General features: G+C 34.8%; 1 protein-coding gene across 1 annotated transcript; it reads right to left on the bottom strand.

Annotated features, from left to right (window-relative positions):
- Positions 1-709: 709 nt before the first annotated feature.
- On the bottom strand, positions 710-23,072 carry ckap2l (cytoskeleton associated protein 2-like). Its single transcript, XM_067407532.1, has 9 exons — positions 22,815-23,072; positions 21,643-21,709; positions 19,163-19,226; positions 17,968-19,073; positions 14,943-15,141; positions 12,338-12,493; positions 5,501-5,558; positions 3,161-3,323; positions 710-1,263 (listed from the first exon to the last, which is right to left on the bottom strand). The coding sequence occupies exons 1-9, from the start codon at positions 22,858-22,860 to the stop codon at positions 966-968; spliced, it is 2,157 nt and encodes a 718-aa protein (XP_067263633.1). The 5' UTR covers positions 22,861-23,072; the 3' UTR covers positions 710-965.
- Positions 23,073-23,482: the final 410 nt, after the last annotated feature.

Below are 23,482 nucleotides of genomic sequence, written 5' to 3'. Positions count from 1 at the left end.
ACATGCAATTTTTTTTCCTTTTTTTTTTTTCGTTCAGACATAACAGACTGTGTTTGTGAACTTTGTATTTGACAGTTTAAGTGCAATAACGTGAAAGAGAAAGCAGTTTAATACAGTTTAAGCACTGTATTTCTATGTGTGTTCACATAGAAATACAGCTTTCTATGTGTTCATCGGATGTGTGCGCTCAGAAAACCATATATCAGAAGTTTAAACTGATATGGCTTTAAAACACATGCATATAATAACATTCATGATGACAAAGAATTGAAATGTCACATGACCGCGATAAAGATGAAAATTTAAAACCAAACAGATTTTGGCAGAGTATTCGAGGCACAAGCTCTACAGGCTCCGGGGTGGGGAGCAGCAGTTCATTTGAATTTAAAGATACATGCACAAAAATAGCATGTTTGTCAACGGGCTTTTAAAATATAGTGTAATAAATGATCTGTGGGGTATTTTGAGCTGAAACTTCACAGACACATTCTTATATTACATCTTGGAAAAAGAGGCATAATAGGTCCCTTTTTGTGTCTTTAAACTTTCACTAACCCAAAAACCTCACAAATTGTTTGCCAATCAACAGCAAAACATCTACATTTCAAGATTTATTAATGATCAGACTGGAATTATGTACAAAATTATAGCATCAGTGAACATAAATATGGTTTATTTATCATTCAAAATCCAATCTTTTGCAGAAACAATGTAACTTATACATATAGCAATGCTTAATGTTGAAATTCATCATAGCAACAAATATATGACCAAATTATGTAGCATCTAACCAGTATAAAAAAAGTCAAAGTTCTGGCTAGAACCTAGCAAGAAATATGTTTAGTAGTATATGAGCTTGGCTAAAATGTGCACCATAGTACAAATAGTACACTAAATTAAAATGATAAAAACAATTCTTTGCTTCAAGGTGGGAAACGAAGGTCACTGCATGATAACACACATTATCATGTTTCAACCTCCTCTGGATAAACAAGTTTAACTTGAACATGGTCTCTCAGTGCTTCATTCTCTCGGTACACATACACAGGAGAGCTCTGGGGTCGTGTGTAACCTTCAACCTCTTCCCTGCTCTCATCTGCAAGGTCACAAAGAGAGGTCACACAGGGGTCGTGTTCCTGCAAGGCTGTTGGATAGCGCAGAGCGGTTTTCTCGATCCGCACTGAACGCCGCACTGGGGTAAAGAAACGGATTTCGTGACCGTCTACTTGTCCTGATTCTGCTCCCTGCTGACTCCTTTTCCCCCTTAAAATGTGCAAGGAAATACAAATTTATAAGATATTACTCAATTTATTGCAGCAAAAAGAGCAGACCGTCATCCTGACATGCTTCATGAAGCTGGACTTCCTGTGCAAGTTGTGACCTGTGAGATGAACCAAGAACTACATGCTGTGTAAATGTTATCTCAGAGTGTTATCTTACTTATGCAAACATCCTGATTTCACATCCTAAACTCTTACATCACTGGATAATCATTTCTTGCTTTATAATATTATTCAATAGTTGTATTAGTAGGGCTGGGTTGAAGATATAGATTTCTCTATTTTAATTGATTCTCATTTTGATGAACCGACATTGCTTCTTTAGTCTATGCTGTTTTCAGTTGATAACGTGTGAACAAAACTTCACTAAATATTATTTGCAGCATGCCTCCTGTCCAATAAATCACAATTAGCTTTGTTACTTTTGATATGGAAACAAAGTCTGTACTTTCAATTTTTTAAAGAAATTCTAACAATAAAATTGTTTTGATGCTCTTTAAAGGATTAGTCCGCTTTCAAATAAACTTTTCCTGATAAATTACTTAGCCCCATGTCATCCAAGATGTTCATGTCCTTCTCTCTTCAGTCGAAAAGAAATCAAGGTTTTTGATGAAAACATTCCAGGATTTTTCTCCTTAATGGTTGAAGGTCAAAATTACAGTTTCAGTGCAGCTTCAAAGGGCTTTAAAAGATACCAGATGAGGAATAAGGGTCTTATCTAGCAAAACGATTGGTCATTTTAAAAATAATAAACAAATCTTCGCCTTCTAAGTGCTTCCGCCAAAAACCGCATTTCCATATTCTCCAAAAAGCTTACACTAATTCCTACGCCTTCCCTATTCTACTTACAGAATGAATGCAGCGCCAGTTACATTTTTTCCGTAAGTAGAATAGGTTTTATAAGACCCTTATTCCTCATCTGGTATCGTTTAAAGCCCTTTGAAGCTGCACTGAAACTGTAATTTTGACCTTCAACCGTTTTGGCTCCATTGAAGTCCACTATAAGGAGAATAATCCTGGAGTGTTTTCATCAAAAACCTTAATTTCTTTTCGACTGAAGAAAGAAAGACATGAACATCTTGTATGACATGGGGGGGAGTAAATGATCAGGAAAAGTTTATCTGAAAGTAGACTAATCCTTTAATGTGACATGACAGATCGCTGTAATGCCTCAGTTCAAGAGAAGCCTCTTCACTACTATAAACAAAAATGAAGATCAAAAGGAATGTTTAAAGACAGCACAGCTTCTTAAATATTTCATGTCTTATGTAATAGTTCAATCAGTTTCTCAACCACAGGAAGATGTCAATAAAACAGCTTGTGAACAATGTCATATAACGTTACATTCAAAGCCATTCAATGACCATAGCTTATATAAAATAAAAAAAATAAGTGCTACCAATTTTTTTTCTTCCACATAAAACTGTTGATGTGGAGATGCATTTTACAGGCAAACAACCAATATAAACATCACAGTCTAATCATCTTAAAACTCATGTTTAAATGTAAAAAAAATGCTCACTTAGAGTGAGCATAAATTTGTAGATATTAAGAGCTCAATATAAAAGAGTTTTCATTGTTTGTACATACAATTTAAGTAATAAATTATTATACTTCGTTCTCAAATTATTAATATTAATTAATGTTGGTTACAATTATTTTAAATGTGAAAATTGGTAATAATAAAGAATGAGGAGTTGTATCCAAAGTTTTACTGGTACTAAGTAAATAAATTAAATGATGAAAATAAATAATTATTAAATATATATATTTTTAATTACATACATTTTAACAGTCCTAACATTATGCTCTTATTCCAAAGAACATTCAGGCAACAGTGCATATTAGATCATTCAAGTTGGATTGTGTAAGTGTCGTACCCTGGGGTGGCTGTAATTTTATATTTAACGACAGACGAGTCTCCCCTCATTCCACATATGAGGGCTCCAACAGGTTTTGGCGTAGATATGGAGTCTCTGCCTTCCTGTTCATCATGCATCCTAGTCTCTACCACTTCAGGCTCTTTTGGCATTGGAGACGCAACTGAATGATTTAAAACATGGTGAGATTTTTAATTAATTTACATTTATGCATTTACAATACCTACAATATTCACTAAGACTAAGAAAAAGCTCAGAGTTTGTGGGAGAAATCATGTTAAACCTGCGCCCAATAAAAACAAAATAACACATAAAAACAAAACAAAAAAAAACAGCCAAGTTCTTCCACACCAAACTCAGAAAACCACCTGTATGGAACTTGTATTCATACATTTCACACGACATGTAGACATGGGTGGAAACCCGAATGGGAAAGTCTATTTGGAGGGCAAAACAAGAATTTCCTTTGATGCCCTCTAGCTGTTTTTTCAGTGATATATAAAAAAAAAAAAAAAAAAATTTAGTGTATACCTTATTGATGATGTGCCCAGAGTATGAACACCAACACGCTTACTTGCACGTTAAGCTTTCCAAAGAAAACCATAAAAAAGGAAAAGCTTAATTTTGCTTAATGCATTAACCCAAAACATTCATAGTCAGGGCTCATCTGAACTTGATCTTTTAAAGTCACTGTAAGCAGCATTAAATGTTTGTTTTTTTTGAAACAGTGACTGCAAGTGGCAATAACTTGCCATTTGTTTGTATATATTTGTTTTTTTTCTTTTGAGAGGTGTGATGTAAACATTCATGGCTTGAAACAGATGGAAAAGGCCTGTGCTGAAGTTTTATGTAGGTTTTGCCCTCCAGGTTGTGCCAGTCACGCAATGGAAAACAATTAAATGTCATGACGAGTTGAAGGACTTCTCTAGAACTTTATTGTATGGTCTATCATTAATATTCATCCTCGGATTTGGCTATGCCAGTCATAACTCAATTAATTAGGAAGGTCTTCTCCACATATTTATGTATAAATTAGAAAAAAAACTATATATGAATTTTAGATAATAGATAATATAGATAAAACCACCAGTGGTATTTAAAAAAGATAGCACAGACACACTCTTCAAGTTACTTTCAATGATAAAAATTGATATACAAAAAATGTGGACACTTTCTGTTTATGAGACATCACTCAAACATGTCCATAGTTAATGTAAATTAATATAATAGTATAATATAATATAATTAATATAATAATAATAATAATAATAATAATAATAGTACCTCTGTGTAACAGTAATATTATTTATGCAAAGCTGAATTTTCGTCTTCAGTGTCACATGATCCTTCAGAAATCATTTTAATATGCTGATTTGGTGCTCAATTATTAAAAATTGTTTTTCCACGATTCTTTGATGAATAGACAGTTTAAAGAAGAGAATTTATATTCAAAATAGAATTCTTTTGTAACATTATAAATGTCTTTAAATTAATTGAATGTGTTCTTGCTGAATAAAAGCATTAATTTAATTAATTTCCTTCTTTTTTAAAATCTTAATTACCCCAAACTTTTGAATGCATCACATTTTCCAACTGTTTTCAACATTGATAATAATAAGAAATGATTCTTGGGCCAAAAATAATACTAATAAAAAAAATCCTGAATGAAAAAAATCTCTTTGCTTTCCGTGAGATAGGGACCCGAGCGGTCACAAGGAGAACCACACCTAGATGTAAAAACGGGAGCGATGTTGACATCCAAAAAGATGTTTATTACAGTGGTTGTGCAAAAATGTGCAAATAAAGATGGTTAAAAGAAATAAAACAAGTCCAATTTTTCTGAAGAGACACAATCGCTTATATGATGAACAGATGTCAGAGTCAAAGCCTAAATTAAATCTGTTCATCATTTAAAACAACAGTGTCTCTTCAGAATATTCAGACTAACTTAATTCATATGGATTCGTTTTATGATCTCTTTATAAACCTTTTGAAGCGTCAAAGTTCCAGTTGTGAAGACAGTCTATGGAGGGACATAATGCCGTCAGATTTTATTAAAAAGATCTTAATTTATGTTCTGAAGATGAACAAAATATATTCTATATCACAATACATTTTTTTATTAAATAAATGCAGCCTTGGTGAGCATGAGACTACTTAAAAAAATTTTAAAAAAATTTCCTGTAATTAATTATATGATTAATAATTTAATTACTTTAAACTTGTGACCAATAGTATTCACTAATAATATATTCCTAGTCCATATCCAAGTAATTGCAAAAAAATGTACTGTATGTCACTGTAAGACAGAAATAAGGATTACTCATCCTCCCACTTTACCTTGAATTTGTTTCTTTTTAAGGATCTCAAATACCACAGATCGTAGTTCATCCACTGGCTGTTGAGAAAAAAAAAATCAAATCACATAAAGTGAAACAGGTCGGTTACTCATGCACGTGTCTCTTTGATTTCCTGTTATTGTAAGTCCTTGCCAAAGTACTAACTGGAATTAGCTCATTTCAAAATAATAAGTATGCTTTACATAATTGTCTGTGACCCATTAAAATAACAAAAATCTGTTTTCCAGTTGATTAGATTTACATGCGCAAAGAGATCGTAAACAGACTGTGAGAAGTCAATTAGTCACAGAAAAAAAACACATGTGGTGAAGTCAGTCTGTAAGAGACGGATCGTTAACAGCGGGTCCTTGTAGTAATTACAGTATGTCGGGAAGGGAATCGAAAAGTTCACCCATCATCCATCAACATCAAATAGGGCTTATCATTTGAAACAAGTAACTAGTAGCAACTGTACATGGCCACTAGCTCTAACGTTAACCTAGGTCAGGGGTGTCCAAACTGCGGCCCGGGGATGAATTTTAAGCGGCCCGCAGTTTGTCTATTAAAATATATTATGTGTGGCCCACCATGCACAATTTACTAATCGTGCAGTTTCACAATGTCAACACAAGGCGGCAGTACTCGATTTTAAGTAGGGGAAACATTAACGTACCAAAAGCAGAACGAAACAGCGCTACTTGTGCGCACTGCGTGACTCACAAGCTCACAAATATCTTATTTTATTTCATTTTTAATGTAGACTTGTATTAAATGCCAATAATGCCACATTAGACTATTTTTGTCCTAAACTTTCAGTTCAAACTACTCTACTGTCAGCTCAAACTTTTGTCAAATCTGTTATGTTTTCAAGAAAGAAAACATGTAGGCCTAAAAAAAAAAAAAAAAAAAAAAAAAATTATATATATATTATATATTATATATATATATATATATATATATATATATATATATATATATATATATATATATATATATAAAGGGCTATCAAAATATCACGTTAATTTCGATGAATTAATCTGAGAAAAAATAACGCGTTAAAAAAATTTACGCAGATTAATCTATTCCGTATTGACCTTTGAACCTGGAGCCGTTCTCGTGCGCACAAGCTCTCTCTGTCTTCAAAGTAAGCACCGTCTTTGCACTCTCTCTACCTCACACATAATAATCTAAATCAACTGACACAATGCTAAAAGTTCGTAAGACCGAATCCATGTTTCACGAGGCGCATCCGGAGAATGTTTTTCCTGAATAACCGTTGGGTGTGAATATTGCTCAAAAGAACGTCAACTCATCTTCTCTGACAGGCGCCCTGCACGTGCAGCTGACATAAACCACACTTTCAAAAAGAAAATCCTACCCAGTGGTGAAGTGTTTTCCGTGTTGACAAATCTTTTGCGATGTCCTAATAACAGTCGCGATTCGCATGTAACGCGTCAACGTCCGCTAATGTCCAATTCGCGACCTAATGACTCATTTGAACAGATTCATTTTAATGAATCATGACAACAACTGATGATCTGTCCACACGGTCTATAATGAATCATTTACTCGAACAACTCTGAAGTGAGAACATAAGTGTGCTTACCCCATTTAGCAAGAGTGGTTAGTAAAATTAGCCTTAATAATAGCCTGCGTAATATCATTGCACTGCTGCAGCCATGATACGGCAGCAAAGTTCCTTGATTATTACACCGGAATGAGAGTATAGTTCCTAGCCATATCAGCCTAGAAAATTGCAACTTTTCATTTTCTGTCGGTCTTAGTACACGATTTAACTACAGAAGAGTCAAGTTTTAAATAGGAAAAATATCAAAACTCTTTGGTCATTTTTAAGCGCAATGCTAACGGTCTAATCAGATTCAATGAACTATGCTAAGCTATGCTAAAAGTGGTACCGCCAGAACCGGAGATCGGCTGAATGGATTCGAAAACGGTCAAACTCAACTGTTTAACTCTAGGGGAGTTGGAAAATGAGCCTATTTTCAAAAAAAGTGGAGTGTTCCTTTAAATGACAATGTGTAGTAAATTAGGCCTACCTATAAAATCAGTTAGTTTAGACTGGAGTGAGGTGAAACCAGAACAAAGCAAGTTGTTGTTAGCTAGGTGCATTCAATTGTATATGGTAGAACATTATATTATTAGTTAATAAAACTTCTAAATGCTACTTTTTAATACTTTTCAGGTTAAGCAAAAAAGCATCTTTGCTTACAAAGCTATAAAATCACTTTTTTTTTTTTTTTTTTTGCAAAGAGGGCAAGAAAGAATTACAGTGAGAGTGACGGGTACTTTATTGTCAGTATCGGGCTCGCAGATCACATGGGTAGGGCACTTTTTACTGTTTGTGTGTATGACCATGTCTGTCACCACCGAAGACCATTTTTTACCCAGGAAAAACCCTGCATTGATTCATTTGAATTGAAATATTTAATACTTTCAGAGCAAAAAATTATGTATTTGATTCATTTAGATTAATCAATCACAGAGTATGTAATTAATTAGATTAAAAATTTTAATCGATTGACAGCCCTAATATTTTATTTTTTATATATATATACACATATATACACAGTCCAAAAGTTTGGAACCACTAAGATTTTAATTGTTTTTAAAAAGAAGTTTCGTCTGCTCACCAAGGCTACATTTATTTAATTAAAAATACAGTAAAAAACAGTAATATTGTGAAATATTACAAATTAAAGTAACTGTGTACTATTTAAATATATTTTACAAAGTAATTTATTCCTGTGATGCAAAGCTGAATTTTCAGCATCATTACTCCAGTCTTCAGTGTCACATGATCCTTCAGAAATCATTCTAATATGCTGATTTGAGCAAAACAGTGGTGTACTTTTTTTTTTTCAGGATTCCTTGATGAATAGAAAGTTCAAAAGAACAGCATTTATCTGAAATACAAAGCTTCTGTAGCATTATACACTACCGTTCAAAAGTTTGGGGTCAGTAAGAATTTTTTTTTTTTTTTTTGAAAAGAAATTAAAGAAATGAATACTTTTATTCAGCGAGGATGCATTAAATCAATCAAAAGTGGCAGTAAAGACATTTATAATGTTACAAAAGATTAGATTTCAGATAAACACTGTTATTTTGAACTTTCTATTCATCAAATAATCCTGAAAAAAAATATTGTACACAAATATTTTGTACAATTGTACACATTAAATGTTTCTTGAGCAGCAGATCAGCATATTATAATGATTTCTGAAGGATCATGTGACACTGGAGACTGGAGTAATGATGCTGAAAATTCAGCTTTGCCATCACAGGAATAAATTACTTCGTGAAATATATTCAAAAAGAAAACAGTTATTTTAAATTGTAATAATATTTCACAATATTACTGTTTTTACTGTATTTTTAATTAAATAAATGTAGCTTTGGTGAGCAGACGAAACTTCTTTTAAAAACATTAAAAATCTTAGTGGTTCCAAACTTTTGGACTGCACTGTATTATATATATATATATGATGCAAATTCTTGAGTTGAGAAAATTAAGTCCAGGCCGTGATGACGTTGTAGAAAATTATTTATTCATTTCCAATTAAAATTAACCTCACACGCAAGTTCCAATCAATAATAGAAATGTTTAATAAAACCAAAAGGTAAAAATTAAAATCTGAAATCGAACATTTATAATAAGAGCATTCCGAAATCTGAGTATAGTAATTTGCAAGAAAATCATTAGAAATGGCGCCAACGAGACAGCAAGATGCAATCAAGATAGCAGGAAAAGAAGGTACCAATCGAGAGAATGAGCCAAGTTTTATACCCCAAGATGGGAAAAACTTACATCACATTGAGGGTCTTGTTTTGGATGAGTAAGAAAGGTCAAAATGAACCTTTCCATGGCTCTGAGGTTTTAAAGAAATTCATGACATTTGATGATTTCCTGCTATTCTGACAGTCATTGGATAATTTTGTGATCTCGTGACAATTGACATTATCAAACAACCCCAAAATAGTATCTAAATGGGTGGGGTAACACCTTCTTCGGAATGATACAATAACAAGTTAACATTTGACAAAAAATTCCTGTTCATTTGAATACAAAGATACAAAATACTATTGCAGAAAAAGTACATCATGTGATCCATTCTAGAACATTTACGCTTTGGTAAAATTTTGGCAGTAACCCAACTCAACCACAAAAATAACAACCCCTCTTCAACCCAGAAACTTAAAGTTCACTTGGAACATCAAAGTCATACAGTTCAACAGGTGAAATAACACAATAGAGATCACAACAACAAAAGAGCATAATATGGAGTAAATATATAGTTCTTCTTGAATATAAGTGATTATATGAGAGTAACCAGAGTAAGATAATATGAATACTTGAAATCATAAGTAACATTAAAATTCATAACCAATAAACGAACATGCATAATTGAATATAAACCATTTCGGATCCATCAATATATATAATATATTATATTATATTATATTATATATATTGATGGATCCGAAATGGTTTATATTCATTTATGCATGTTCGTTTATTCATATTCTATGTACTCACTTAATCATTAATCATTTTTAATCTTTTTATCATCATTTATTGGTTATGAATTTTAATGTTACTTATGATTTCAAGTATTCATATTATCTTACTCTGGTTACTCTCATATAATCACTTATATTCAAGAAGAACTATATACTCCATATTATGCTCTTTTGTTGTTATGATCTCTATTGTGTTATTTCACCTGTTGAACTGTATGACTTTGATGTTCCAAGTGAACTTTAAGTTTCTGGGTGTGTATGTATATATATATATATATATATATACACATATACATGTTAACTAGGTCAGGGGTGTCCAATTTTTTTTTTTTTAAGATTCAATGTTGCGGACACAGTAAAACTGAAAAATGTGTAGTCTAAGTTATATTATTAACTTTACTTTCATGTTATAAGTTAAACAGATGTTATATTAAACTTAGTCTTGTCAACATTTTGGAAATTGTTTTCCAAATTTTGTGTTCATTCATTGAGATATTGTTTAAAATGTTACTTTTTTAATGCTGAGCACTGTATCAGTTCTACAATTGCTAACATGAGATTGCAGCTGGTTCATTATCAAAATAAAATACAGTCAACATATAACAAGTTACACTGCTCAATTTAAATAGTTTTTGGTACAACATGTGCCGTTCAGCGTGACCACTGTGTTGTTATGCCAAGCACATTTTTGCACGTGAAGGATGTTTTATGTAAATATAGGAATTTGAGTGAAGTACAAGGCCTAGTTTACATAATGAATAATATTTAGCATCCAGAAACATGATGAATATGGAAACATTTGGATTTGTGCTGAATGAACAAGGTTGTCAGTGAGCCCAGTGCTGGTTTCTGTTTCAGTTTCACTGAATTAGTTTTGACTTGACATTTATATAGCTACTTTTAGTTTTCATTCTCGTTCTGTTCTGAACACCATTAAAAGGTGCCCTAGAACTTTTTTTTTAAAAGATGTAATATAAGTCTAAAGGTGTCCCCTGAATGTGTCTGTGAAGTTTCAGCTCAAAATACCCCATAGATTTTTTTTTATTAAATTTTTTAACTGCCTATTTTGGGGCATAATTAGAAATGAGCCGATTGAGGGTGTGTGGCCCTTTAAATCTCGTGCTCCATGCCCCAAGAGCTCGCGCTTGCCTTAAACAACATAAAAAAAATTCAAAGAGCTCATATAACTCTCAAAATGGATCTTTACAAAGTGTTCGTCATGCAGCATGTCTAATCACGTAAGTACAGTGTTTATTTGGATGTTTACATTGATTCTGAATGAGTTTGAGGCTATGCTCCATGGCTAATGGCTAATGCTACACTGTTGGAGAGATTTATAAAGAATGAAGTTGTGTTTATGAATTATACAGACTGCAAGTGTTTAAAAATGAAAATAGCGACGGCTCTTGTCTCCGTGAATACAGTAAGAAACGATGGTAACTTTAACCACATTTAACAGTACATTAGCAACATGCTAACAAAACATTAAAAAGACAATTTAGAAATATCACTAAAAATATCATGATATCATGATAGTTATTATTGCTCCATTTGCCATTTTTCGCAATTGTTCTTTGCTTGCTTACCTAGTCTGACGATTCAGCTGTGCACAGATCCAGACGTTAATACTGGCTGCCCTTGTCTAATGCCTTTCATAATGTTGGGAACATGGGCTGGCATATGCAAATATTGGGGGCGTACATATTAATGATCCAGACTGTTACATAACAGTCAGTGTTATGTTGAGATTCGCCTGTTCTTCGGAGGTCTTTTAAACAAATGAGATTTATATAAGGAGGAAACAATGGCGTTTGAGACTCACTGTATGTCTTTTCCACGTACTGAACTCTTGTTATTTAACTATGCTGAGGTAAATTCAATTTTTTAATCTAGGGCACCTTTAAATTAGAAGGATTTATTATGGAGTGAGGGGACCTAAAATAGCCTATAGCTATGTTTGTAATGTTTTAATAATGTTTGCATAATGTCAGTATTTTACATTTATGTAATAATAAAATGGGACTTGTTCACAAAATGTTTTTTTTTATTTCTCAAAAACCCTATTTTATATGTATAGCATATTTTTAGCCATGCAGCAAGCTTTTTCAAAAAAAAAATTACTTTTTAAAAAATGTAACCCATAGTATTAATCAGTCAAAATTCTTACTGTCAGTTATGGTTAAGAAGTTAATTATGAGCATCCCTACTATGTCTATTTTTCTTTTTAATTCTTGCAAAAACACAAGCAAAAGGAAATACCATCAATAAAAATATATATTTGACAGATAGAGAGACTGACCTCTCTTACAACACGGACAGCCTCCTGAAACATTGGCAGGACCTCCAGGTTTCCTTCTTTTTCCATTAGTCTGGCCTGGCAGATCCAGTATTTTGCAAACTTCTGTGCCATTGGCACCCGAGACAGCACATCTCTGACCTGTTCCACCGGGAAACCCTGTCACAGAAAGACACAAGCAGCATTGGATCAGTTCTCAACATGATTGTGAGCACCCAGAAAGCATCATCTAATCAAATTCATATTCATTAAAGGTATAATTCACCCAAAACTGAAAATTCTATCATCATTTACTCACCCTCAAAATCTGTATAATTTTCTTTGTTCTGCTGAACACAAAGGAAGATATTTTGAAGAATGTGTTAAACTGAATAGTTTTGGGGCACCATTGACTTCCATAGTAGTTTTTTTCTACTGTGGAAGTCAACGGTACCCCAAAGTGGCCTGGTTACAACCTTCTTCAAAATATCTTCCTTTGTGTTCAGCAGAGCAAAGAAATTTATACAGATTTGGAACAACTTGAGGGTGAGTAAATTGTGATAGAATTTTCATTGAACTATTCAGTGAACTATCCCTTTAAATATATTCTACACTATACCAGGTTGTCCAGAATATTGTATCATGTAGGACATAAATATAGGAGTGCAATGCAACTTGTACTGCATTTCTAATAAAAATGAAAATTCACCCCAAGATTAAAATTCTGTCACTAATTACTCACCCTCATATCATTCCAAACCTGCAAGACCTTCAATCATCTTCGGAACACAAATTAAGATATTTTTAATGAAATCCATGAGTCTTCTGGCTTCTGATAGACTGCAACACAATTACCTTCAACACAAGAAGTCTCCTATGCTGATCACGTGCAGCGCTTCCGGGTTCTACGTCAGAACGCAACTCATTATTGGCCAGCACCTGTGTCAGTATCACACACATACATTGTGCTGCTCACGTGTACATCGTCGGCCAATACTGAGCCGGCATTCTGACGTACTACCCGAAAGCACTGTACTGTGTTTACTATGTGATCAGCATAGGAGACTGACATGGAAGAGAAGAAATTGCTGAATAAATTCGTTATTTTTTTGCACACAAAAAGTATTCTCGTGACTTTATAACATTAAGGTTGAGCCACTGCAGTCACATGGACTATTTTAAAAATGTCTTTGCTATCTTTCTGGGCCTTGAAAGTGGTAACTATGTTGCAGTCTATCAGATTTCATCAGAAATATCATAATTTGTGTTCCGAAGATGAATTAAGGTCTCAGGGGTTTGGATAGACATGAGGGTAAGTAATTAATGGAATAATTTTTGGTTGAACTAACCCTTTAAGTAGACCATGAACTCAAGAGCCGTAAGACTGCTAGAAAAGAATTTTAAACATCATGGACAATTTATGCCAGAAAGTGGCAAACAGTTAAGATCTGCTCTACTAAAACTGGAAAAAGTAAGTATTGTGATAAGAGATACTATGCAGACAAATGTTTAATGTTGGTGTGCCAATGATTTTGTCTAAAAGGCTTTAGTGTTTTTTTTTCTCATGGTAAAAAGTGGCTGGACTGAAACTTACCCTTTTATTGAAACTGGTGCTCTGCTGTGCCAAGAGAAACATTTCACTGGGTTCTTTTGTCACAGAGACATTTTAGGTCCTACAGTGTTGGTCAGAATTATTGGCACCCTTGGTAAATATGATCAAAGATGACTGTAAAAATAAATCTGCATTGTTTATCCTTTGATCTTTAATTTATAAAATTAGCAAAAATCTAACCTTTCATTGAAGGAAAAGAATTGAAAGTGGGGGTAAAAATCACACTACAAAAGTGTTTTTCTCCAAAACGTTATCCACAGGGTGATCATGAACATGAAATTGTCCAGTCATGACTTCCTGTTCCACAGGAGTATAAACATGAGGAAACACAAAGGCCAATTTCCTGTAATCATTCACCAAAATGAGTAAATCTGTAAAAAATTGTTGAGCTCAACAAAATAGAAAGTGGCTGTAAGAAAATAGCTAAAGCATTCAAAATCCCCATTTCCAATATTAGGGCAATAATTAAGAAGTTCCAAACAACTAGAGATGTTACAAATCTGCCTGGAAGAGGATGTGTGTCTAAATCATCATAATGCACGGTGAGGAGGAAAGTTTGAGTGGACAAAGACTCTTAAGGGATCACAGCTGGAGAATTGCAGAGATTAGTTGAGTCATGAGTCTCAGAAAGCCTAAAACTATTATTGGGATTTTATTTATTTGTTTTTATTTTTCACATGTATTTTTCCCCCTCCTTGATGTGTACTAAAAAGGATAAGCTGTTCAACCATGAACCAAGCTTTACACCATATGTCAACAAAGGCAGATGCCTGGCAATTCGTCTTTCCAAAAGCAAAAATTTATGTAACAGCAAGACACAGTCAATTAGTTAGAACATTTTTGATGTGTATCAGCTGTGTGAAGCATGTTTTTGTACCAGTCAGATTTCACCGCTGGTACAAACAATAAACTCCAATTTCCATGGAAGGACTTGCTTTGTTGCATCACCCCTTATAATGCATATTCATTTAATTACATATAAAAAAGTATAAACTCAGATAAAAATAATTATAATACCTGCTGTAATAATTTAATGCAGTCATCTAGTGACCGGTCCACAGCAAAGAAAATGTTATGAACCTCATCTTCATTCTCCATAGACGTCCAGTATGGCTGAGGAATCGCAGAGACAGTCTTCCTCCTCACCGGACGGACAGGCATAGGAGGACGTTTATATGTGATGCCCCTTGATTCCCGCCACTCCTGGAGCTTACGCCTGCACAGACATCACTTCTGTTAGGGTTTGACCCACAAACAAAAAACAAACTATACTTTTCTTTCCTAAAGATTGGGATCGTTCACCCAAAAATAAAAATTATGTTATCATTTACAAACCCTTATATCATTTTAAACCCATAAAGAAGCTTTAATTTTGAGTGAACTAACCCTTTTAAGCAGTGGTTCTTAACTGGTGGGTCATGATGTGAGGGTTATGTTGGACAGTAAAATTAAATTAATCATGAATTGATAGCAAACCATAGTAACACTTGGCACTGTGTTTTTATATGTTAGTTAATGCTATAACTAACATGAAATTACAATGAACAATATGGCACTACCAGCATTTGTTAGTCTTAGTTAATGTTACCTTTATAATACATGTTCATTTCTACTGATACATTTTTAACATTTCAAGTTATGAATTTGTCATACAAATAATATTTTAAATTAACAAGTTGATATGAAAAAAATATTTTTTTAAAATGGAGGATAAAAAACTTTTTTTGTTGCTGTCAAACATTGTGCCAAACAAATTCATTATTTTGTCACAAATTCATCAGTCACAAACCCGGTAGAAGCTATATCAAATTATCTATATCCCTACATGAACAAGATGAGCGACATGTCATCAGTGAAAAGAACAAACTGAACAAAGTTTTTTTTTAAATATATGACCTGGTTGGTCTAATTGAAGAAACATTTAGAAAACAATAATCATGTGCGTAATTTGCGGGTGGAACTTTTTGCCAGGTTGATATTGTCCCCACCGCTTTTTTAAACATCTCGTGGCACAGATGTACCTAATACAAAGGAAACATCTCCAGTTGAATAGTAGAGTATTAATTTCATTCGCGTTAAATAAAAGGCGATTTGGTGCAGTTTTTTTAAATCATGCCAAGTGCTTGTTGATGCCATTCTCATGTAGCTCGTACACAGCCTTCACAAAGACGCACACTTCAATTTATCGCTTTTGAGACTCTATTTGTTCCTGTGAAATCACTAAAGAAAATGCATACAAACATGTCCATGCTCTTGGTATATAATCACTGATGAACATCTTCAGTTTTATAAAACAAAACACTACACAAAGGCAGATTAGAACCCAGAGCCTTTGGCAGACTCAACAAAAGTTCTACCACCCGTCCATTAGGACACATGAACATTAATTGTGGATCTACTTATTTATTTACTGATGTAAAGACTATTGCAACTAATGATATATTGTATTATAGTAGATGTAAGGATGAAACAATCACATTAAAGGTGCCCTAGAACAAAAAATGTAATTTATCTTGGCATAGTTGAATAAGAGTTCAGTACATGGAAATGACATACAGTGAGTCTCAAACTCTACTGTTTCCTCCTTCTTATGTAAATCTCATTTGTTTAAAAGACCCCCGAAGAACAAGCGAATCTCAACATAACACCGACTGTTACGTAACAGTCGGGATCATTAATATGTACGCCCCCAATATTTGCATATGCCAGCTCATGTTCAAGGCATGACACAAGGGCAGCCAGTATTAATGTCTGGATCTGTGCAGAGCTGAATCATCAGACTAGGTAAGTAAGCAAGAACAATAGCGAAAAATGGCAGATGGAGCGATAATAACTGACATGATCCATGATAACATGATATTTTTAGTGATATTTGTAAACTATCTTTCTAAATGTTTCGTTAGCATGTTGCTAATGTACTGTTAAATGTCGTTAAAGTTACTATAGTTTCTTAGTGTATTCACGGAGACAAGAGCCGTCGTTATTAGGCAGTTAAAATTTATTTAAAAAAATCTATGGGGTATTTTGAGCTGAAACTTCACAGACACATTCAGGGGACACCTTAGACTTATAGTACATCTTGTTAAAAAACGTTCGATGGCACCTTTAAACACGAGATCTATGTTGATTAATTGAAATCAACGTACCACTAAAATTGATTTCTGGACATGATCGTAATGTTTTTTTTGTGCGTTTGTTATTGTACATTTCTGATGGTCTTGTATTAGCATACCCCATCCCACCCACTTTTATAAAAAGTAACAAAGTTACACCACTGACAATAATAACGCATTTCAGTATTTCATTTTGAAGACATTTTGTTTACTTCAGTGTTGGGTAACAAAACCATTTGAGAATCACTGCTTTAAAAGGTTAGTTCACCCAGAAATGAAAAATTCTGTCAATATTTACTCACCCTTACATCGTTCCAAACCTGTAGGACCTTCGTTCATCTTCATAACACAAATGAAGATATTTTTGATGAAATCCGAGAGGTATATGACTTGTCCATGGACAGCAATATAATCAACACTTTCAAGGTCCAGAAAGTTACTAAAGACATTATTAAAACCGTCAAAGTCTTCTGTGTTTACGTCCGAATGCCGGCTCAGTATAGGCCAAAACTGCACACGTGAGCAGCATAACGCATGCGTGTGATGCTGACGCAGGAGCCGGTCAATAATGAGTCGGCGTTCTGACATAGAACCTGGAAGCGCTGGAGATAAACAATGTATGAGAATTACACAGAAGATATTGTTGAATAAAGTCGTTATTTTTGTTTTGGCGCACAAAAATTATTCTCGTCGCTACCACTGTAGTCACGTTGACTGTTTTAACGATGTCTTTAGTACCTTTCTGGACCTTGTAATTGTTGATTTTGTTCCTGACAAGTCATATACCTCTAGGATTTCATCAAAAATATCACAACTGAACAAGCCAATCAAGGTCTTCAGGAGTACAGTTACATGAGGTTGAGTTTGATCAGGGTTGGAGCTTAAGTTCCAGAGTTGAGAAACCCTGATTCAGACAGAAGTAAACTCACAGTCTCTCCTCCTGTGCTGCAGTTGGCTTCTTCATTCCATCTACCGGGGCTGTTCGGACACCTTGAGTACTGGGACAGAAACTGGATTTAGGGGTCTGCAATTGCACCGCAGGCTTGGCCTGGCTGGATCTTTTGGCAGGCTGCTGAAGCTCTTGGGGCACAGTGGCAGTCTGTGGCAATACACAACTCTTGGTGTTTCGACTGAGGAGTTTGGTAGAAGCAGTGACATTAGTTGGTTTAACAGTAGAATGCTGTTTATTTTTAATGACCGCTGATCCTTCACTATCTGCAGGTTTAGATAGAGTTGAAGAGACACTTTTTCTTGTTGCTCTGTTTGTGACAGAGCAATGCGATTTAGTTTTTGTGGCATCAACTTTTGTGACAATGCATGAAATGTCCTTTCTCTGGTTCACATCAGAACTGTTTGTCGCCGAATTTGATTTTCTGCTCATGTGTTTATTGCTCTGAGAACTGCTGTTGTGAATCCCAAACTTTGGTACAGCACTTTGACTTTTGGGTTGCTGTGTCAGTTTTGCCTGGGTTTTAGAAAAACTGTTTGTCTGAATTTTTGTCCCAGTTGTGTTAATTGGTCTTTGACTCATCAATTTGGCAGTTGAGGTTGGTTTGCTAGTTGTTTCTAATTTCTTAGCCAAAGGCCTTGTTGACTGAATATGGTGCGTTTGTTCAGTGCGTCTTTGGGCAGAAATGCCATATCCAGACTGTGAAGGGCCACAGACTGAAACAAGACTTGATTTTCTTGACTTTTGAGTTTTATTTTGGGAAGCTGGCTGTGTTTGAAGGCTTTGTGGATGATTCCTATTTGCTGGATTTGCATGGATTGATGTGGCAGTTTCCTCAGCTTTGTGTGGTTTCCTTGGATTTTGAAGATAAGCCGTTCTATTGCGCTGTATCTTCAAAATGTGAAAACCTGCCTGGAAAGTATTACGGGAATTACTGGAAGACTGTGCTGGGGCTTTGGCTTGTGAATGGATGCTGAGTCCTTTTTTTGAGGTTGTGTTTTTATTAACCTCTGCCAATGACTTCACTCTCTTCACTTCTTTTACATTTGTGCCACTGATGCCATAATTCTCCTTTTCGACACGGGTCTGAAAGAATAATAAAGACAATCAAATCAGCAGTCTACACTTTTAACATAGAATTCTGCAAAACTTTAAGAAAGGTAATTTAAACTTACAAGTTTGGGCTTCTGATTATTTTCAGCATGTTTCTTTGTAACAGGCTTCTCCTTGAGATATGGTCTTTGAGTAAAAAAGAAAGTTTAATGAGAACATTGTAAGATCAACAGATCCTCAGATACTTTGATCTCCTGAGATATGGACAGCACAAACGCATACAGCCATTTGTCTCCACACCCCACAGCGTGAGGTTGCGGGAAAGCTTCTTTCCATCCTGTCCTTACTTCGCATTTGCTCCTTCTCCCCCACTTCCTTCCCTTTACACATTCTTCCCATCACTCAGTTCACTTAAAAAGATTATATACAAATTATAATGTTCTGTCAATGCAAATGAATTAAAAGGTACAATTTGTGATATTTTTTTCCGCTAGAGGTCGCTAGAAGCCTATTCAAAACAAAGGCGTAGTTTGATGATGCCAAGTTTTAGAGCGGAAACTTGGGACATGTGGTCTCCATCTCAGAGGACGGTGCAAAAGAATAGGGATTGGAGTCTGGAAGAACTCATGTTCGTGGATGCGATTATTAACGTTACTGTAGTATGAAGCAGAGCAGGACCGAGTGTTGCGGGAGCGATTGTTCAACACACGCCTCACGAGCAGCGGGACTTTTATTATGACACAGTCGCCGGCGCCGCTTCCGCTTTTCCGGTCATGAGTTTACGGGAGCTGTCCTTGTCGACAGAACCAGCGGCAGATTGTAAACAGTAATTATGTTCCATAAATAAGTAACACAATCCACCATAAAACGTGCAAGAAGTAAATAAGGAACTGCTTGAGGCAAGCTAGTGGTTTGCTGGACGCTAGACACTACTTCCGCATTTGTCCACGACACTGTTGTCATGTGGTTTCTACGTCAGTAAAGGCGGTAACAAAGGTAACTGACGTCATTGACAGGCGACTGCTCTGCCCCGTGTCACTGTTTAGAATGGGAATTTTCTCATGATTTACAAGTAGTTGAAAACATTAGAGATATTGTTTGTAATCAGCTGGACAAAATATATAACACTAGCCTAGTGGTTTTTGGATATTTTACTGCAAAATTTTACATATTGTACCTTTAACAGTCATGTTTGGTATCATTTGAAATGTCTCAGTGCAACTGGTACAACGGTCTTGTCTACATGAAAGTAAACCAAAGGTATTAAAGGTTTTAAGAGTTTAGGGATACTTTGGTTGCAACCATGGGTGTGTCCCTTTCCCAGGGTCTTTCATCCAAATTACCTCCTGTTCCACAGCAAGGTGCGAACCCCTGAAGTCTGTGACCCTAGTCAATGCAAATTCTGATTGTAAGTTCATGCCCCACATTGGTGGATGTTTTGTCTTGGTCTGAGTATTTAAGGAAATGTCGCAAAATGCTCAAGGCGCCTCTGAATTCAGATGGAGCCCATATTGCTGAGTTTCTGGACACTCAGCAATATGCATGTCAGGTATGCATCTTACTCTATTTCTGAGCATTTGATGTTTTGTATTAATCACCTTTGAATTGATTATGTAATTGGCATGATACATTTACCTGACTAATAAATTGTCACATTTGATTTATTCTGACTTACTCTGAAATTATTGACTTCAGTAGATTACGACGTATCCATTGTTACCGCAAATCTGCGTCAGGTTAGTAACGGACTAAAGACCAGTTGAGTGGAGCATAGGGCACACTAACTGTGATTTTAGAGCTCCGACTAACACTTGGCACTAGTTCAAGTGTACTTAGTCTGTAAAGGCTAAAAAGGGAATTTCCGTTTAGGCAAAAAATGTTGATCGACCAACCTAAATAGGGTGAGCCCTACCTCTGTTTATTGTAACGTTACTCTAGCTAAGTGTACATGGTAAAACAATGGCAGAACCAAACCAAAGCTATTATAAGAGAAGTAATATTGGTCGACTTCCCTGTAAATAGTGGTTATTGTTACTGTTAGTGTTACTTTAATTCAAGTGTATACAGATCTAAGGGGACTACACAAATACTTTTAGACAGAGCAAGCATGAAAGCGGCCTTCTAAATAGTATAGTCAGTTACCTTTGTCTAGTGACCAAGACTGGCGAGTTTGTGATCGTGGGCCCGCATATTAATGAATGGCCAGTGCGAGGACCCTGTGCGACACTGAGAACCGAATGAAGAAGTACAATAAGAGTAAAGAGTTAAATAGAATATTCAAATGTAAAGCTAAATTATTATACAAATGACCAATAATCAATTGACATTTTAAACTAAATTCGAGGTCATGATAACATGGAGTCAGATAAAAGATTATTTTGAATTAAACTACTTTGCCACGCTGAAAAGACGGAACGCGCAAAAAACCTTCCCCGCCCGGTGGGAGACCGCCATTGGGCCGATTGGGCGGGCCTTACAACATAAATACAACATACTAAGGTGCTTGCTAATGCTGAAAATATATATGTTTTTTATTTTTTAAATAATTAAATTACAAATTCAACAATTGTTACAGACAGAAAGACCCTTTAAGACCACCTACTTTGGATTAGGTGCTTTCAGTCTTCCTTTTGCTGCCAGATATTCTGCCAATTTCAGTTTGCGTTGCTCTGTAAACAAAAGAGAAAACCATTTAAAAATACAGCATACATGCATTTATTTAATAAACTATAGATTGCTAGTTTGATTCATATATTATATGTCTTGTATATTTATGATCACATGATAATATAAATCAAATCAATACTTCATGTCCATTTCATATCAAATACATTTATTTGATAAGGACAATGTTGTCAGCTGGTCATTATTGCAAAAAAAAAAAAACAGATTCAGGGTGATGCAAGACACATGGATAATAGAACTTCTGCCATTTGAATGAAGTGAATGATGACATTAGTTTCTTCATGATCCATTTGGATAGTGTCCTGATAGGAGGTTGTGTAGCTGACATTTGACAGTCATGCTGTACTGCATCTACAACTATTTTAAACAGAATTTTGCTAATCATTTTATAATTATTATTCATGCAGCTGGTATGTGCTTACATTAAGAGAGAGTGTGTGTACTTTTCACGTTTTATTTGCTTGACATTTATGTGCATGACTATTTATATAACGAGCTAGCAAAGACAAGAAGGACTACAAAAGATGGGAAATGAAAACCAGATACACCCTGATACAGATACATAACCCAGATGCAGATATACATTTCGACCGAGAATATTGATATTGACACTATTTCAGGAGGTATTGTTCACACTATTTTGTATGCCGTTTCATGAAGATGAAGAGACGCCACAAGTAATTTCATTTGTCTTATGCTGCGTTCACAAATTTGATAATTCCCACTTCTGAAGTCGTGATTATGAGCTCATCGCATTCAAATGGGAGGGCGTTCATATGCAAGTTTTACCTAAGAGACTCGTATTTACGATAATCCCGAGAGCACGTGAAGGCAGCATTAGTCCCTTTATAAAGCAAAACATTGTAACGTTACCTCTTTCACTCACGCGCGCGCATGCATCGCTATCAGTGTTTTGAACAACAGCTCGTTGATTTTCACATCACTGTTAGGTGATTTTTAGAAATAAAATCTTAACACAACTTACTCTGTAATATGCGGTATAAAAATAAACAAATGTGAATCAACAGGAACAGTGTACGCATGATGCATAAGACTAGCCTGGTGTAAGCTTATAGGAGACCGCTTTACCTATCTTTGATAGTTTAGACACATCTTCCTCCGTCACTGTTTCCATTGTTTTATCCGATCATCCACAAAAAAAATGTATTCAAAATAAATATAGTATTTAACTTTAGAAACGAGTCTATTAGCACACAGTGTTGCTAACACAACGTCCACCTCATTCTCTACAAAACAGTCGCTTGAATTTTGCGGGGACACGCCCATCTCAAATCTCATTGGTTTTTTCAAATATTTGGATACAGACTATTGGTTCGTCAGTTTTGATGATTCATATATGCTTTGATGAGTCGTTATAAACGTCACCTCGATACTTAACTGTAACTCTGTTATATCCTCCCAGAAATTTTTTTAATTTAGTATTTTTTCACGTCATTACAATGTTTAGAGCATAAGAAACAAATAAGAAAAGAAAAAAAAAACATTTTTGAAAGATTATATTTTATTCATATTATGCTATATCCTCTGTAGTGGACACAAGGACTAAGTTGTTAAAAAAATATATATATATTCACCAATCAATTTTTAGGCTTCAGTGACCACACTTTGTTTAAAGATGATTCTCAACTATGTTACTTTGTGCAAGATGTGGGTAAAATGGCCATACATGGGTTTTCCCATTAATACAATGCATTTATAGGCTACACTGTATCTCATTTGCATATTAATGTGTTCTT

The sequence above is a fragment of the Chanodichthys erythropterus genome, chromosome 13 (genome assembly GCF_024489055.1).
Source record: "Chanodichthys erythropterus isolate Z2021 chromosome 13, ASM2448905v1, whole genome shotgun sequence".
Taxonomy (NCBI): Eukaryota; Metazoa; Chordata; class Actinopteri; order Cypriniformes; family Xenocyprididae; genus Chanodichthys; species Chanodichthys erythropterus.
Note: the sequence above shows the minus strand (reverse complement) of the source record. Positions and strands in the feature narration are given on the sequence as shown.

Excerpts from the sequence above, each read along its gene's own strand:
- ckap2l (XM_067407532.1), bottom strand. The coding sequence starts at position 22,860 with ATGGAAACAGTGACGGAGGAAGATGTGTCTAAACTATCAAAGATAG. Across the intron at positions 12,494-14,942 it reads GCATTAAATTATTACAGCAG|GGTTTCCCGGTGGAACAGGT; the intron begins GTATTATAATTA and ends TTTCTGTGACAG. Across the intron at positions 1,264-3,160 it reads AAAATTACAGCCACCCCAGG|GGGGAAAAGGAGTCAGCAGG; the intron begins GTACGACACTTA and ends GCACATTTTAAG.